Here is a 15,389-nt window from a genome sequence, read left to right on the forward strand (position 1 = left end):
GTGTGTTATTTTTGACACACCAATGATGTCTATGACCCTATAATCTCTTTTATCGGTTATACTGAAAAATGACGGATATTTTGTCTGTCTGAGGTTTTATTCTTATTCTTTATTCTTTTAGTTGTGTTTGTGGAACCGTTCCAAGATGATGGCGAAGTCTGAGTCATATGATACGAGCGAAAGGTACAAAAAAGATAACATGATACAGAGATAATAAGCAGAAGCTATTTCCATTGAAGTTGTGATCTCTTCTTGGTTCACACAGCTCACTGGGGATGCTGCTGAAAAAAAAAAAAAATCACAGAAAAAAAAGTTTATATCTGGGCCCTGAGCCAATATCTCGGATCATTTCAGGACATAAGAACAACATGAGACTGTAGATTTTAATCATTTAGAAATCTAAGACGAAGACAAAGGTCTGATTATTGACATCATTTTGCCCTGACAATAACAAATTTTGCAGAAATAGCTAACTTAAGGCATTTGGCAATTAAAGTGTTTATCATAATGTTTTATATGTACTATATTTAACATAAAGAACGTAATTTTCTTGGACATGCGGTTATATTACTGTTTTTTAATGTCATGTGAAAATAAAATTGATTCAAGGTGGAAGCTTGAGGTTATTTTTAACCCTTCAACTTAAAAGAAACACCTTAAAAGTCAGTCAGTTACCATAAAGCTGAACTGCAAACAACAGATGCGTTTCCCTGATTTCCTTCTTATCTCAGAATTTCTATATGATTAAAAGGAGTAACAGTGAAATTTGTTGATTTTTTTTCCCCCCACAAATTTTCAAAGGAAAATGAATGTCAATAAGTCATATTGAATGAGTGGTTTGTTTATTTGGTTAATTTCAAGAAATGTGTCACAAAGAAGAATCTAATACATGTTAAAAGACGTTACTCTTCATGGTCCCAATCTGTCTCTTTTCACAAATTATTTTTTTTATTTTTCACTCATTTTATGACAATATTATGTTGGATTTTTTTTGTTTGTTTGTTAGTTTTTGGCACTCAGCAAAGGGAGGGGAGAAAGAGGGCATGCTGGAGAGTCAAAGAATTGGCAGAAAGTTTATTTCTTTTTCCGTCTTCAGTTCAAAGGAGATCTACTTGAACATCACCAGAAAGACGGCAATGAAGCTTGATTTCAAAATCAGGGAATGAAAGAAAAAACAATGACAAAAGAAACAAGAAAAGTTTCAATGTGGTTTAAATCTGAGTCAATGATGCAAAAAACACTGTACTGTGTTTAAATGCAACGTGAAAAATTTCAGGGAAAAAATTTCACATCCAGAATACACGGCCTGGTCAAACTTTTTTGCCACACATACAGTAAAAGTTCTGCATAGAAGCGTCTGTAGATTAACGGAAAAAAAAAAGTAGCTTTCGTTTAAATCTACCGGTCAGGTAAGACGGAGGCTGTGTTTCAGCATGCATTGCAATTAATAAAAACCTGAGGTGTAAAGATAGGAAGGAGGTCAGGCAATTACTGATGATTAGATTGATTGGTAAAGTGGAAACTGAGGAGTCTCAAAGACATAACTTTTGCATCTTGAATTAATCCCTGCTCCGGTGATTCTGGAGGGAGAGAGGTTTACGTTTAGATTACTGGAACTGCAGCGCGGCCCTAAATCATCCGCAGATGGTCTTATCCTCTCTGTTTGGAATCAAATCTTTTGTTTTTATGGTGGGAGCACGGCGCCAGGTCATTCCTCCCTGCACCGCATCCATGTGCTCATTATAAATAACTGTAGCTGGTTTGCACGCAGGAATAATAAACGGAAGGTGGGGGGCTGGGGGGAAGGGAGGGGGTCATTAAGGGTAACCACTCATATTCAAAGTTAATGATATGAAACCATGTTTATGTCCTATGAAATGTTTTTAATCATTGAGGAAATGAGATGCGTTATGAGGAGAGAGGACTTCGCATTAATTCCAGGTCTAAATTTGTCACCTCAAATTAAAACCAAGCTGTTGCGAAAAAGAAAGATGGCGACGTATGCAGATGAGCAGAAGAAATATGCAAATTGGGAACGCTGGTGCTGGTATTTTTCCCATGGAGGTCAAATTACAGGAAAAGGCCGAGGGCACCAAGCTTCTTCCCTCCCCGCCACGCTGCCATCCTCTACGCTGATTTCAAATGCCATCCTCCCTGTGTTGTGCTCTCCATTTTTTTTTTTTCCCCCACATCTTTTCCAAAGCACAACTCCCCTGTCACTGGGTTTCAGCTGCAATTACTTTTAGTATCACTTCTCAGTGAGAAGTCAACTTCCCTGGAGCCTTCCTATCAGAACCTATTACAGCAGGGGTGCTGGCTAAAGTTAAGTGGCGTGACCTGTGGGGCGGATGGAGCGGGCAGGGGGGATGTAAATGTAGGGCTAATTTGCAGAACATTTGAATAGCAGGATGAGGATTGGGGTTTTTGGGGGGGGGTGAGGGGAAAGAGGTCTGTGGAGACGCGGGTTACAGTGTTGCGATAGTGGACCAGCGAGAGAACGTTGAAGAAGCCTCGGTTCACGTAGGCAGCGCAAAACGCTTCGCACCGCTGCGACTGCGAAGGCCCCCCCTCCCCCCCCCACTACGGCTACAGGCCGGTTTTTGCTCATCTCGGGCAGCTGAGCAGGTCTGTCCCGTTCCTCGCTTTTTCACCCTTCGTTCACCTCCTACCCCTCTGGGCAGAGTCAGTAACCCCATGAACAACTTCATGACCACACAGGCTGGCAGGAAAAAAAAAAAGAAAAGAAGAAGGAGCTGCAGCTGAGGTATGGCTGCGGAAGAAAGCGAAGGAGCGACTCAGGCGGCTAATTCAAGAAGAATAATATGTGTGTGAGAGAAAGAGAAAGACAGAGAGAGTTCTTAGGTGCAGCCTTGTGCAATCTCTTTGCCCCGGGTCACACATATGTAGTTTTGCACCTATGTGCCGAGTCAGCCACCCATCTCTCTGATTGATGAGATGAGTGGTTGCATCTCTAAAAGCTCAGTACACCTGGGATCCTTATGCAACTCCAAAAGCTTTATTTTTTTTAATGCAGGATAAAGACAAACATTAGAAGGAAATAGGAACAATATTATTCTTCTTTTACATGGATGAACACACCAAAACTTTAATTTAAACTCTTGAAGAGAAGACAAGCAATCAAACTCGTGTCTGATTCAGTTTTTTTTTTTTTTTAATTGCGATGATCCATCAGAAAAATCAATTAAAAACATAGTTTATTAATCACAAAGGGACATTTATTTTCTGGCATTGTGTTCCTGAGTAGGAGGGAAGCAGATGTGTTCTCACAACCACAGGTCAGTCTGGTTTTGTCCAATGTTTTCTGAATTTCACAACTCTTTGCCAAGACCAGCATAGGTCATGCATGTGGACTAATAAATCACCTTGGATGCTAGAAGTCTAAGGAGCAATAAAGACTTCCCCTTCCCCTGAACTCAGTGTTAAAAACTTTGTCTTGTAAATATATAAATATTCACAATTCTCCTGAGAACCGCCTTATTTAAAGGTCTAATTAAATGTATAGACTCTGTGCTTCTGAAGAACACATGTTCAGGTCAGGTCAATTTACTCCGTTGGAAATGGAGAAGGCCCCCCCACCCCACCCCCCCACTGACATTTCCAGAATCTGGTGATTTCTTTAAGGAGTTCATGGCTGGAGAAGGAGACAAAGAAGCAACTTTGTGATTTGTGGAAGTGTCAGGAAAAATAAGCTTTTTGATTTGGACTTACTACCAGTCTTCCTCAAAACACCTTGAAGGACGCCTTACTAAGCTTCCTCCAGATCCACAAAGTGTCTTGGACAACCAAACAGACAGAATCCTCCTCAGTAATTCCTTGAGAGAAAAGATTTGGTCCTCTAGTCCACTGCTCTACAACTAAGACAAAATTACTGGAATGTTGTACCAAAAAACTCTAACATTATCTAATCATTGAATCTGTCTTCATTTTTTCCAAGCTGTTCGGTCAGGTTTGGATTATAAACTTTGTTCCTTACATAAGAAAGTGCAGGTTGTACTTATGAGATGTGCGCGCAGATGCCATCCCAGCGTGCAACGCTGTCATCACCCTAACTAAATGTTACAACGTCCGTCACGTTTCACTACATATTACCCATCGCACTCCTCGTCACATGCCTCAACCCGAGCTGCTTCTAAGCCTGTGATAAGAACAGAGATGGTATAGATATCTCTAAAGTGCCAGAAGAGAATGCCATTGTTCACTGTACATGTTCGTCCTAAGGCCTTTGGAAACGTTCCAGTTTTCAGAGCTCAAATGTTTTGTTTATATGTTAGACCTCGCATTAAAGCAAGATTCTCGCCTACAAACTATCCAGATTAATGCTAATATCAACCAGCAATGTTTTGGCACCAACATTAAATTGCTAACAATGAACTCTAATTAAGCCCATAACAAAAGAAATTAGAACGTCATCTCAGCTCTGCAGAAGTCACTACAGTTTATACAAACATACAAAGCACATGCGTACATCCACTTTAAAGGCGCGTTTGTCCTTTGTGACCATAAAAATGAGTTTAGTTAAAAAAAAAAATAAAAAAAAAAGCATGTCGTGAAGAACACATGTACTCCCACCCTGCTCCCTGTCCCTTTGTGCCCTTCACTGCACCATCCTTGCTCAAGCACTCATATAATTGCAGTAGACAATCAGATGCCATCTTTATGGGCGCATGGTACAACTGTCACAACGTGTAAGAGCGCGATAAAGCGTGGTCGATAAGTCCTGTCAAAAGAGCTTATGACATGTTAACGCTCCCCTCACCACCAAGCGGTGTTGATTGTTCCACTGAATCAGTCAGCGAGAGACGGCAGGGCCCTGTTCCTAGCAGATGTCGTGGCCGATGCCTCTCCCCGGGCCTTACGTTGTTAATAAGAGTTAGGAAGGAAGGGTGGTGGCGGCCGAGTGTTTGTCGCGGCGTAGGTGGAGTGGGGGTGGTGCATCTTGTATTGTTAGTAAACTTATCTTGACAAAGGTGTTGCGAGATGATGAAGAGGTGAAGGCTAAATGACGCCAGGACGAATCCTAATGTGTTCATCACGGTGTCGCCGGCACGCTGGGCTGTCCAGCTCTCCTTTAAAATGTTTTTTTTTTTTTTAGTCACTTGAATGTTTGTTCTTGCAATCCCATGTCAAAGAATTGCCGCGAGACATTACAACCCAAGAAACCTTTAAGACGATATACCTTATTCAGTTTTTATTGCTATACGCAAACATTTCCAAAAGTGGGGCTACGTTTTTGGAGAATTTCACAAAGTTGTTTTTTTTTTTACAATGCTTCATGACAAACTTTAGGTTCTTGAGTCATGACACGTACCCTTAAAGGTAAGGTCTTGGTGACTGCTGTGTGTTGATGCATGTGTGACTGTCTAACTAGAGTTTCGGCTGACAGAAATCAATGTCTGTGAACCTGGTGACAACAGATTCCTGCCCCTTTGCTTTAAGCTTGATTATAACCCAATTCACTTTAAGCTCACTTCCTAATTTCCTCTCTTACTTTTAGATCTTTTTCCTTTACATGACAGAAGATTTGCCAGCCTAAGTGTTTAAAACGGAGTCGGTATTTTATTAAAAGGGATCATCAATCTTGGCTCTAAATAAAAACATAGTCTCACTGAGGGTAACGTTCAGCCAAACTTTCACTATTAAGTGAAAGTTAAACATGAATGAGAGGGTCTAGTTCAGTATGTTCAAGTGTTGAGTTATGAACGTGAATTAATTCAGTTTTAACATTGTCAGATGAATTTGTAGCTAGCTCTTGATAAGGGCAAGCTGGCACAACACTGTCACTTCCTTTTTCAAATAAATGGAAATGGAAGTGGCTTAGAGGGGAAAAGGGAAATTATTACCTTCTTCTCTTCTCATTCCTATTTTCCTCAGACTTGGCATTTGGCAACTTTTTGTTGTTGTTGTTGCTTTAACAACTGGTGACAGCTGCCGGGTACAGGAAGGCCAGTTTAGCACCGAGTCCATTCCTTACCTGTCAGCTGGCAAATGACAGCTAGAACTGATCATGTGTGGCAACAGGAGGAATTTCCCTTTTAAACATTTTGTTGACAGGAGATGTAAACCAGGGATAACCTGAGCAATTTAATATCACATAAATGTGCCACTGAGAAGCCGGAATTCATCGCATATGGTGTAGTCTATGTCTTTATTCACAAATTCAAGGCAAATGTTTAGTCTTGGTTCTAAAACTAACTTTTTATTTTCACTGTCTTTTAGCCACATCACTGTTTGTTTCTGCTTAGGTTAGGCAATTAAAAGTAACATGCTAAAACAGGCTAACAAGTATCAAACACCAACAAGTATGTGCAAAAGCCCAAACATTAAAGCTATCTCTCACTAATTTCTGCCTATCCCGCTTCTCAACCATTTTCCAGAAACTTTTTCTTTATACTTTGGATAATCTCAAAGTTGCTTTTTTTTTTACTATTTTATGCCCAGCATTCTTAGTCTGTCAAGCGATTAGATCTCACCGTGCTTCATGTTTTCAGCCATCTGATAAAATGCCTGTCAAATTCTCTTTTGTCAAAAAAAAAAACAAAAAAACATGCTAATTATTATACATTTTTGCCCCAGGCAACTCTTATATCTTTCTTGCAACAGTTCCATTGTTAAAACATAAAGTTATCAGGTATTCTGATGACCACTACTGCGTATTGATCTCTTGCGATCCACTCACAATTCAACGAGCTAAACTGCCCTTTATTTTGCTGTTGGCTTGGCCAACTTAGTGCCTTAGTGGTCAGGACTTGAAGGAGTTGACCCACGGTTTCTGCAGACGGCCCCTGCAGAGCGTTTTCCCCCTTTCGCCTTTAGATAGTGGTGCGAAGGTCGCCTTTCATTCGTGCTTCTGTGCTGATTTCCTGCTGTGGCCTCATGACTTTGTCTGGCTTTGACTTCAGTCAGGCTCGGTCAGTGAGGAACCCGACAGTGTGAATATACCACAAAGGCATTCTGGGACTGTGCCAACAGGGTGAGCAAGAAGAGGCAAGAGGAAATGTGCAAAAGTTTGAAGCTGACTGCACAAGAGAATCGGAGGGTCAACTCCAAATTATGAAATCAGAATTGACAGAAGTTATTAACCATAGGAAATGTTTGGAGGGAGATTTTATCCAACAGATAAACACAAAGTACCATATAGTTAAGATGTGGAAGAAAAATGATAAATGTTTGGGTCTTACCTTTTCTTTTTTTTTTTTTTTTAGGAAATTTTAAATCTGTGGCATGTATTTGTCTTCAGTCTTCTTTTTTTTATACCATTATACACCCAGATATCAAATATTACCAAAGATATAGCATTGTTACGACCAAAGAAGACACAAGACAGGTCAAAAATAATGTCAAGGAGAGTAAATACTTAAGTAGAATACAAAATAATGGCCAATTGTAAAGTGGAAAGAGAATGCTTGTTTTTCAAAGGAAATCATGAAACCATGCATTATGGTTGTGTGTCTCTCTTGCCACCAATGATTTTTGGAGATGGGCACCAGCTTCCTGTAAGGATCTACACATATAGACAATGGATGGATGATGAACCCATGAATTACTTATGGGTTGGGATATTTTTCTATAACCTAAATCTGCCTTATATTTCCTCACATTTTTTTTTCTCTTACCTACACAAGTAGCCTATTTGGTAACTAGATGACTTCTAAAGGTGGGTAGTTTTCCTTAGGGGTGTCAGAGGAGGAGGGGGGGGCAAATACAAATGGATGCCTTGCTTAAGTTGTACTCAGAAGCAAAACAAAACCTTATTCTTCACCTAAAAATTATACTTATCACATAAAACATGCTAGAGGTTAGGAAAAAAAAGGAAAAAAAAAAGGTCAGAGGGTGTGAATACTTTTGCGAAGCACTTTGCATATTTTATTTCATCACCATTTCAATCTTCTGCACTATACTTTGTTCCACAGTGATATTTATGTCCACCCTGTTCTAAAGGATTGATTTTAAACACTGTGGGTGTCCATAACATTAACCCTGAAGCGACTGCTTCGCCACACACAGAACTTAAAGCGGCTTGTCCGGATTTAACTCCTGTGGGTAAAACTTAATTCACACCTCTGTGGTGAGCAGCGCTGTCTGCTGGTGTGCTCGCTGGAACGATGAATTCCAAAAGAATGTTAACATAACCGGGAGGACAAGGCCTTCTTTAATGGTTCAACCGCGGAATAAACGGCCCCAACTAGTCACAAGGCTCGCTCAAATGACTTTGAGCTGTTTTTATCCTTCGCATCTACTTTGTAGCACTTTGCAACAAACACAAAGCGAGGGATCCAACACAACTTCAATGAACAATGGCTCTGTCTTCTGGCTGGTTTATGGAAAACATTTTCTTTTTCTAAAGAATACCACAAGTACACACGGAGTAGTTGGCATAGGAGTCAGAGGTCAGGGGCTCCGTATGTATCCGATTTATTGGCACAGGATGAAAAATATGCTGACATCAGACAAAAAAAAAAAAAAACTTGCTTTGAGCAATAAATTTAATATGCAGAGCATGTAAGCAGGAAGGAAAGAAACAAAAACTGTTTAAACAGTGACCAGGAAAGCTAAAAAAAAACAACCACTCCAACAGATCTGAATATTTAAAAAGGTCACAGTCTAATTAGTAGAAGGTATTTATAAGTTATTACCCAAATTGTACCTCTCATCTTCTCTGCATTCCCATTTCTCATTACCTCCATGATGTAAACACGCCAGCTCTCCCAGCACTGGTGGGATCGGGCCTGTTAATGGTGCTAATAGCGAGCATCCAGCCAGCAGCGGTCGGGGCTGTAGGAGGCACAGATCATTGTTCACTTGTCACGAAAAAGATCCCTCGGCCTCTGGGTGCTCTTTTGCTGTGTGGCCTCCGTCCTTTCGTCACACACTCCGCTCGCTCTCTCGCTCGCTGCCTCTCTTCGTCCTTCTCTCTCCAGTAGCCCCCTGTGGGAGCGTGAGGGTGAAATGACACACAGTGGCTGACTGTCGCCCAGGGGCCCTCGGGTTCTGGCCTTGGCTGGCTGGATCTGTGTGGCAGCTGGTGAGCCCGCTGCCCTCTCCGTGGCCCGCAGCATCAACAGTGGTGGTAGTGGGACTGATTGGGGCCTCACTCTGATCTCTGACTCTAGGGCTGACGTTTAACTGCTCGCTGCTGCCCACACAACTGGTGGCGAGGAAGTGGAATGGAGAGTGGGGATTGGAAAAAAAAAAAAAAAGACACTCATGCAGAGAAAGTACGACGAGAGGGGAAAAAAAAATGTGCTGAGAGATTTAATGAGGTAACATTTCAAAAGTTAAGAGTATGGGGTTGTGGTGTTTATAGGGTTACAATGTTAATCCAGCAACCACATCAAGCAAGAGCTTGGGACGTAACGCGCTGCCAGTCAAGTCTGTTCACCTACGATATCGGTGGAAGGAGACTCCAGGCTCAGATTAAACAAAAACAACATTCACCAACAGAAAAGCTAGCAGCACTGCACTGCGTACAGTTTTCCCTTTAAAAACAAACAATGCCATAAAAATACCTGAACGCTATGATTAAGTCGTTTCACTGCTCTGTGGAAAAACTAGGAGGGTTAAGACGCCTGAATCTTTATAAATAGTGTTTGCAATACTGAGACATTGATTACTTATTAAAAACAGACATTGCTTTAGAACTCAACTATTTTTCTTATCCTCAAAAAAAAAAAAAAAATCAGTGGGGACATATTGTTGACACATAACTTGAATAAGAGAACGTTGATATGGCGATGTGGCAAGATCCTTAATTTGATCCATGTTGTACTTTAGGAAATCAGTTGTCCAGGTCTGGTCAGAAGATTAGTACCGAGTAAGGCTGGGAGGAAGAGGAGGATGATGATGATGTCAGGGCTCAGTGGTGTCTGCTGGTGTAAAGTCTGTTCCTGAGCACAACTACTGGGGGGAGGTGGTGTCGGACCCCCGGGTGGTGCTGGATGTGGTCGAACCACCGCGCCACGTTCACGTACTGCTCCTTCTCCTGGACGGCCAAGTCCAGCTGGGGAGGGAAGGGGATAACGAGAGAGAGAGAAGTGAAAGCAACAAGAAATGAGAAGGCTAGTAAATATATTTTAAAATATTCACAGATGCTGTGGATTGTTCGTTTACACCTTAAACCTAGATATTTTCAATATAAGTTATACATCATTAAGGTTGTTTTAAAGATTTTTAATCCGATACGCTTTATTTTTTATACATTTTATTGTTTTGGAGATGTACTGATAATTTTATTTATTTTATATTTATGAGCCCAGAAGATGCCAGGCTAAGTGTCAAACTATTTCTAATAGTTTGACACTTTTAAAAATGTCTTAATTTTGCAAGTTTCTATGGGAAAAGCAAAACTGAGAAAACAAAAACAAAATATGATGAAAAAAATAAACTACAACAGGATCCACGTGTTGGGTCACAGTAATAATTCCATCATGAAGCAGAACTATGTTTAAATGCACAAGATGATGTTTACACTTTAGCATTGCTGCATTTCTGCTCATGGTAAATTATTAAAAAAAAAGCAAAACACAGTAAAAATATTGAATTTTCAAGGAAAATGTTTTAAATCGACCAGAATGAGATAGTAAATAATAAAAGTTAATAAAACAGATCAGCTTCAATCAGATTAAATAATTTGAATTTCTACACAGGTGTCAAACTTTGATCTCAGAAAGATGAAAGTCTGATCCGTGTTCGATGCTGCACCACAAATCTAATTGGGCCTGTGTTTGTTTTTATTATGCTGTTAAGTGAAATAGGCAAATCCCACACGTACAAACATTCAGCCTGGAAGCCATGTAGCATCAGTCAGGTTTAATGTTTGTGCACAGTTGTTTTTCTTGAATTGAACATCGGCACTGGCCGAGGTCAGGGGTTGAGCCAGCTGACCCGCCGTCCCCGAGGTTAAAAACCACACTGACAGCGAGTCAAAGTGACGCTCATCTGCCTGGTGGCGGGGGCCGAGCTTCCATCTCCGCCACAACCGCTGACATCTCTCAACATGTGATCCCTCCCTCCCCGAGTCGCGTTCTGCCGCTCCCGTTTCTGAACTCGCTTTTCTTTCATCCTGGGAGGCGGAACAAACTTACTTGTCCCTGGTCTGGGGCTAAAGCCATCACTTTATGCCGCATCACTTTATCTGTTTGAAGGGAGCTGAAAATGTGTTTAGAATCCGGGTGTTCATTGCCAGCTTGTCCCCGATGTCCTTTGGCCGTATGACTGGTCTAATTGTGTGTTATATACGATGACAAATTGATAATTAGAGCTGTGGTTTGACAAAAGTGAGAGACGAGATGGATTTAATATAGAAGGGAGAAGGAATGGATGCCTCGCTTCTCACTGTATGGCCATAAGAACTCCAAGACAATCAATCAAACTTACTCATGAATATACAATTCAGCATCGCATTATAGAAACTAAAGCGGCCTGAAGTTGGTTGTAAAGTTCTGTGTTGTCACAAAACAAAACATTTAGAATACATCAAAATCTTTATTAGCATTATATTAATAGAGTAAGCAAGAATATTAAAGAAATAAAGCAAAACATGCAAAAATATTTCTGCACGTGGAACTTTTTCACATTGTGTCCTATTATTATGGCACAAACTTTGATGCATTTTATTTGAATTGTATATGACAGACCAAGAAAAGAGCAAAATAGATTGTTCTATATTTATTGTAACACGTCGTAACTAATAGCTAAAATAAAAACTTAAAAGAAGAGAACTTACTATGACTGAGTGTATTCCATAGTACATTAGAACATCAGCTAAGGTCAACTGGTTCCCTGCCAGGTAGACTTTGTCTTGCATGTAGAGGTTGAGGTCCTGAAAGAGGAAATTTCCAAACACAACATATGCAAATTAAGTCTCAAAATATGATAATTTATGCATTATGATAAATATTTCTGTGTAAACACACTTGTCTTCACATGACAGATGAAAACATTCCATGAATCACTAATGAAGCTCCCCCCTTATTTGACTTTTAGTTTTATCTTATTCCAAAATTCTGTTCCGGATATCATTATCAGCCTAATATTGTCTGCGACAGTTTCCTTTGTGCATAGCTGTCGTCATATTTTGTATTAAATTGAGCTCCTTTAAACATGTAGATGTGCCGAAGCAGCAGGTTCATTACCCTATATATCTGAGGGTGCGTGAGGTACATAGGAGTGTGGCTTTTGCCTCCGCATGTCTGCGATGTGAATAGAAATCATTTGTAACCTGAGGGCCTCCGTCGTCTCTCGTCGTGGCTGGAGACTGAGCGCAGATGCCCCAACAAAACGAGCCATTTGTTTGCTCCACGATAAAACGACCGTGAATCCAGTGGAGCCTTTTCAAACTCAGGTGGCCTTTTTGTGCGTTTCTCAGCCGTCGCCTGCGTATGCAAAGTCGCACGTGGAAGTGCTGGTCCCAGGGGACGAGGGTGGGAGCAGGGGCTTGGGGGGGGGGGGCGTCTTTAGCGCTTGTACATTACACAAAGGGAAGACTTTCCACGCACACTTACAGAAGCATCTCGGGGGCAAATGGAGTTATTGTGCGGGAAGAGTGGGTGATGCCAAACAAGGCATGAAGACGGCAGACTTCCTCCCCTTCAAGAATCAGATCCTTGCTTTTCTTTGCCTACAGCCATGGAGCTAAAGCCCAGTCGTGCATCCGAGGAGGGGAGGCTCTCCTAGTAACCCCCCGCCGACACACGGAGCTCCAAGCTCAGCTCTCTCCTACCTTAACTGGGCATTTAACCTAAGCTGCATTTAGATAATCAGTTCTAATTTCATCATTCATAATTTCAATGCAACAATATTTCAAAAGGTTATGCTCCTTCGTTAAGCACAGATATTTAATATTATACTTCACAAACACTGCCAGATACTTAACAATGCTGTAAATGTATAATACTTAATATTTTTGGATCAATCTTTTTCTTGTGTAACTTACGACACAAAGGCCAAACATCTGTTACCTTAATACTCAAAAAAAACAAACAAAAAAAAAAAAAAAACGGAGGACAACAGAGTTGCTTCCTTTGTTTCTTTCATTTTTTTTTTTTTATTGTTTTTGGGACATTTTAAATCGATTTTGAATCATATTAAATAAGTATCCATTTTTTTAGCACCCCCAAAAGGTGCGAACAAACTCGCTCATGTCGGTAAATACCATGTTGGTGCTTTCGGTGGCATGAAGACAGGAGCTTGCATATCCTGTTACCTGACTACCGCTGGAGTTTGTGGCTCATAAAAGAAATGACAGTCATCTGCAGCAGCAAATTACCAAGTAAACCTAAGTGGTTTAAGGTGGAGTTCCCACATTAATTATTACGTAGCTACCTTCAAAAACAGTGCACTTCTCGAAAGGTTTAGCAGATGTTCGATGTTTACTTAAAAAGCTAGTCGAGCCTTTGAAAGTATGAATTTCTTATTTACATCCCCGGGAGTGGGAGTTTAAGAGATCCTGCTGTTGACACTTTTGCATCTCTGAATAATTTAATGGGAGATGACTGAAGCGCTTGAAAGAAGGGAGTTAAGGATGCAGCTGAAGCAGCAGGACAGGACAGGGGGACCACCGGCACCAGCGCCGACCCGCTCAGGGCGACTTCCTCCTGTAAGTGGCGCCATTAAAATATTTAAAGGCCTGTCCAGATAACATGCTGCAACACAGCATGACTCCTCAGCCATGCCACAACAGTGTGTCACGCTGCGAGGAGCGCATGCACGCGCGCACACACACACACACACACACTCGCAGAGAGACTTCACACTGACAGGACGGTGCCAAGAGGCGCCCAGCGTCCAGGGCAAGAGTGGCTGACGATCCATTTCATGCTGACTGGCATCAGGCACATTAAAGCGCTTTTCCCTGTCGTGCGGGGCCGTGTCACTGAAGGGGCCATATATCAGCCTTTATTCCTGTCGCTTGTCCCTTAACGAGACAAACAGATACAGGCGTATTGATCGAACAGAGAAAAGGTTCAATATTTGTTGATGAGGAGCTGTTGAGAAATGTGACGCTATTTTTATCGGAAGAAATTAATTTATGTATTCAGAATTAGCAGCTTTATGATCTGTGAAAAATATATTTGGACCTTAAAGAGGGAAGATATCAAAGATTTTCTTGAATATTACTGTTTACCTTCAGGATGCTCTTGGTGTCCTCTGTGTGGCTGTCAAGTTTGGTCACCCTGTACTCCAGCCACTGCTGCACCACCGCCCTGCCTTCTGCACCGTCACCCAGCAGCTCTGGGCGCTTGGCCTCTTTTACCAGGTGACAGGCAATGGTCACCAGTCCCACCAGTGGGGGGGCGTTATTATTCTGTAACACAGGCACCTGAAAGGGGAGGTGTGAAAAAGGGAGGGGCAGCAAGATGTCAACAACTGGGTTTCAGCCAAACCGGGTTCCTGCAGAAGCCTCATGTCAAAATGACAGACTTTTTCAAACATCCGATTTTCCGTACTCTCACTCCTGTTTATTTAGTCTGTGTTCAAATTGTATATACAGAATCTTATTATGGATTTATGACAGAAACTGCACTAGTGATCTTCAAGCTTAAATATGGACTCGACAAAAACCAGATTGCAAGGAAGAGAATGGCTGATGCAACACTTGCGGAAGAGGCAATAAAGAGTGAAGATACAAATGTTTTCTATAATGTATATTTTTCACTCCTGTGTCCATCACCAGCAGTGGGAGTTAACACCTACTTTAAATAGCTCCGAGTCCACACTCAGTACACAGCTGACTCCACCCCTCTTATACAGAGCATGCTGCTCGCTTCATAGAGACGAGCATATAAACCTGGAAAACCAGGTTTATATACCGAAATAATATTATTCTTCCGAATTAAATGCAACAATATAAACCTATGGTATGAGAATAAAAGCTGCTAGCAACAAAAGCTACCCCCTATTCAATACACGTTTAGCTTGTTAGCATTTATTTGACAGACAACGTGCACTCGCCCGCAGCTGTTTGAAAGCACCCATTCAATTAAATGCTAAGTCGCCTCCATAATATGGTGGGGAAACAAATAACCGACATATTACCTTTTTATCTCCCTGTGTGCTATACTTGTTCGGCTTTTTAAGGCCCAAGTATTTTTCCAGAGATGCTAACTCCCGTAACGCCATGTTTCTGAGTGTAGAGAAGCAGCAGAGAAGAGCGACGGATGTGATTGGATGAAAAGCATAACTCCCGCCTCCACAAAGTTTGACTGATAGGACGTGTAACCAATCAAAACGTTCAAGAAGATCTTTTTTTTAAATTTATTTTATTGCATCGGTGAATATGACAAATAAAAGTAAAATTTTATTTTTAACTCACCAGTCTTCGATTTTTGTATAAAAGAAAAAAAAGTTTTTTTTGTTTTGTTTTAATGTAA

General features: G+C 41.1%; 1 protein-coding gene across 1 annotated transcript; it reads right to left on the bottom strand.

The window, feature by feature from the left end:
* Positions 1-9,260: 9,260 nt before the first annotated feature.
* eef1e1 (eukaryotic translation elongation factor 1 epsilon 1) lies at positions 9,261-15,187 on the bottom strand. The gene is made up of 4 exons (XM_014973326.2): positions 15,055-15,187; positions 14,144-14,338; positions 11,744-11,839; positions 9,261-10,018 (listed from the first exon to the last, which is right to left on the bottom strand). The coding sequence occupies exons 1-4, from the start codon at positions 15,136-15,138 to the stop codon at positions 9,875-9,877; spliced, it is 519 nt and encodes a 172-aa protein (XP_014828812.1). The 5' UTR covers positions 15,139-15,187; the 3' UTR covers positions 9,261-9,874.
* Between the last annotated feature and the right edge of the window lie 202 nt (positions 15,188-15,389).

This window comes from Poecilia mexicana, unplaced genomic scaffold (assembly GCF_051168715.1).
Source record: "Poecilia mexicana isolate PSO_F unplaced genomic scaffold, ASM5116871v1 scaffold_20, whole genome shotgun sequence".
In the NCBI taxonomy this organism is placed as follows: domain Eukaryota; kingdom Metazoa; phylum Chordata; class Actinopteri; order Cyprinodontiformes; family Poeciliidae; genus Poecilia; species Poecilia mexicana.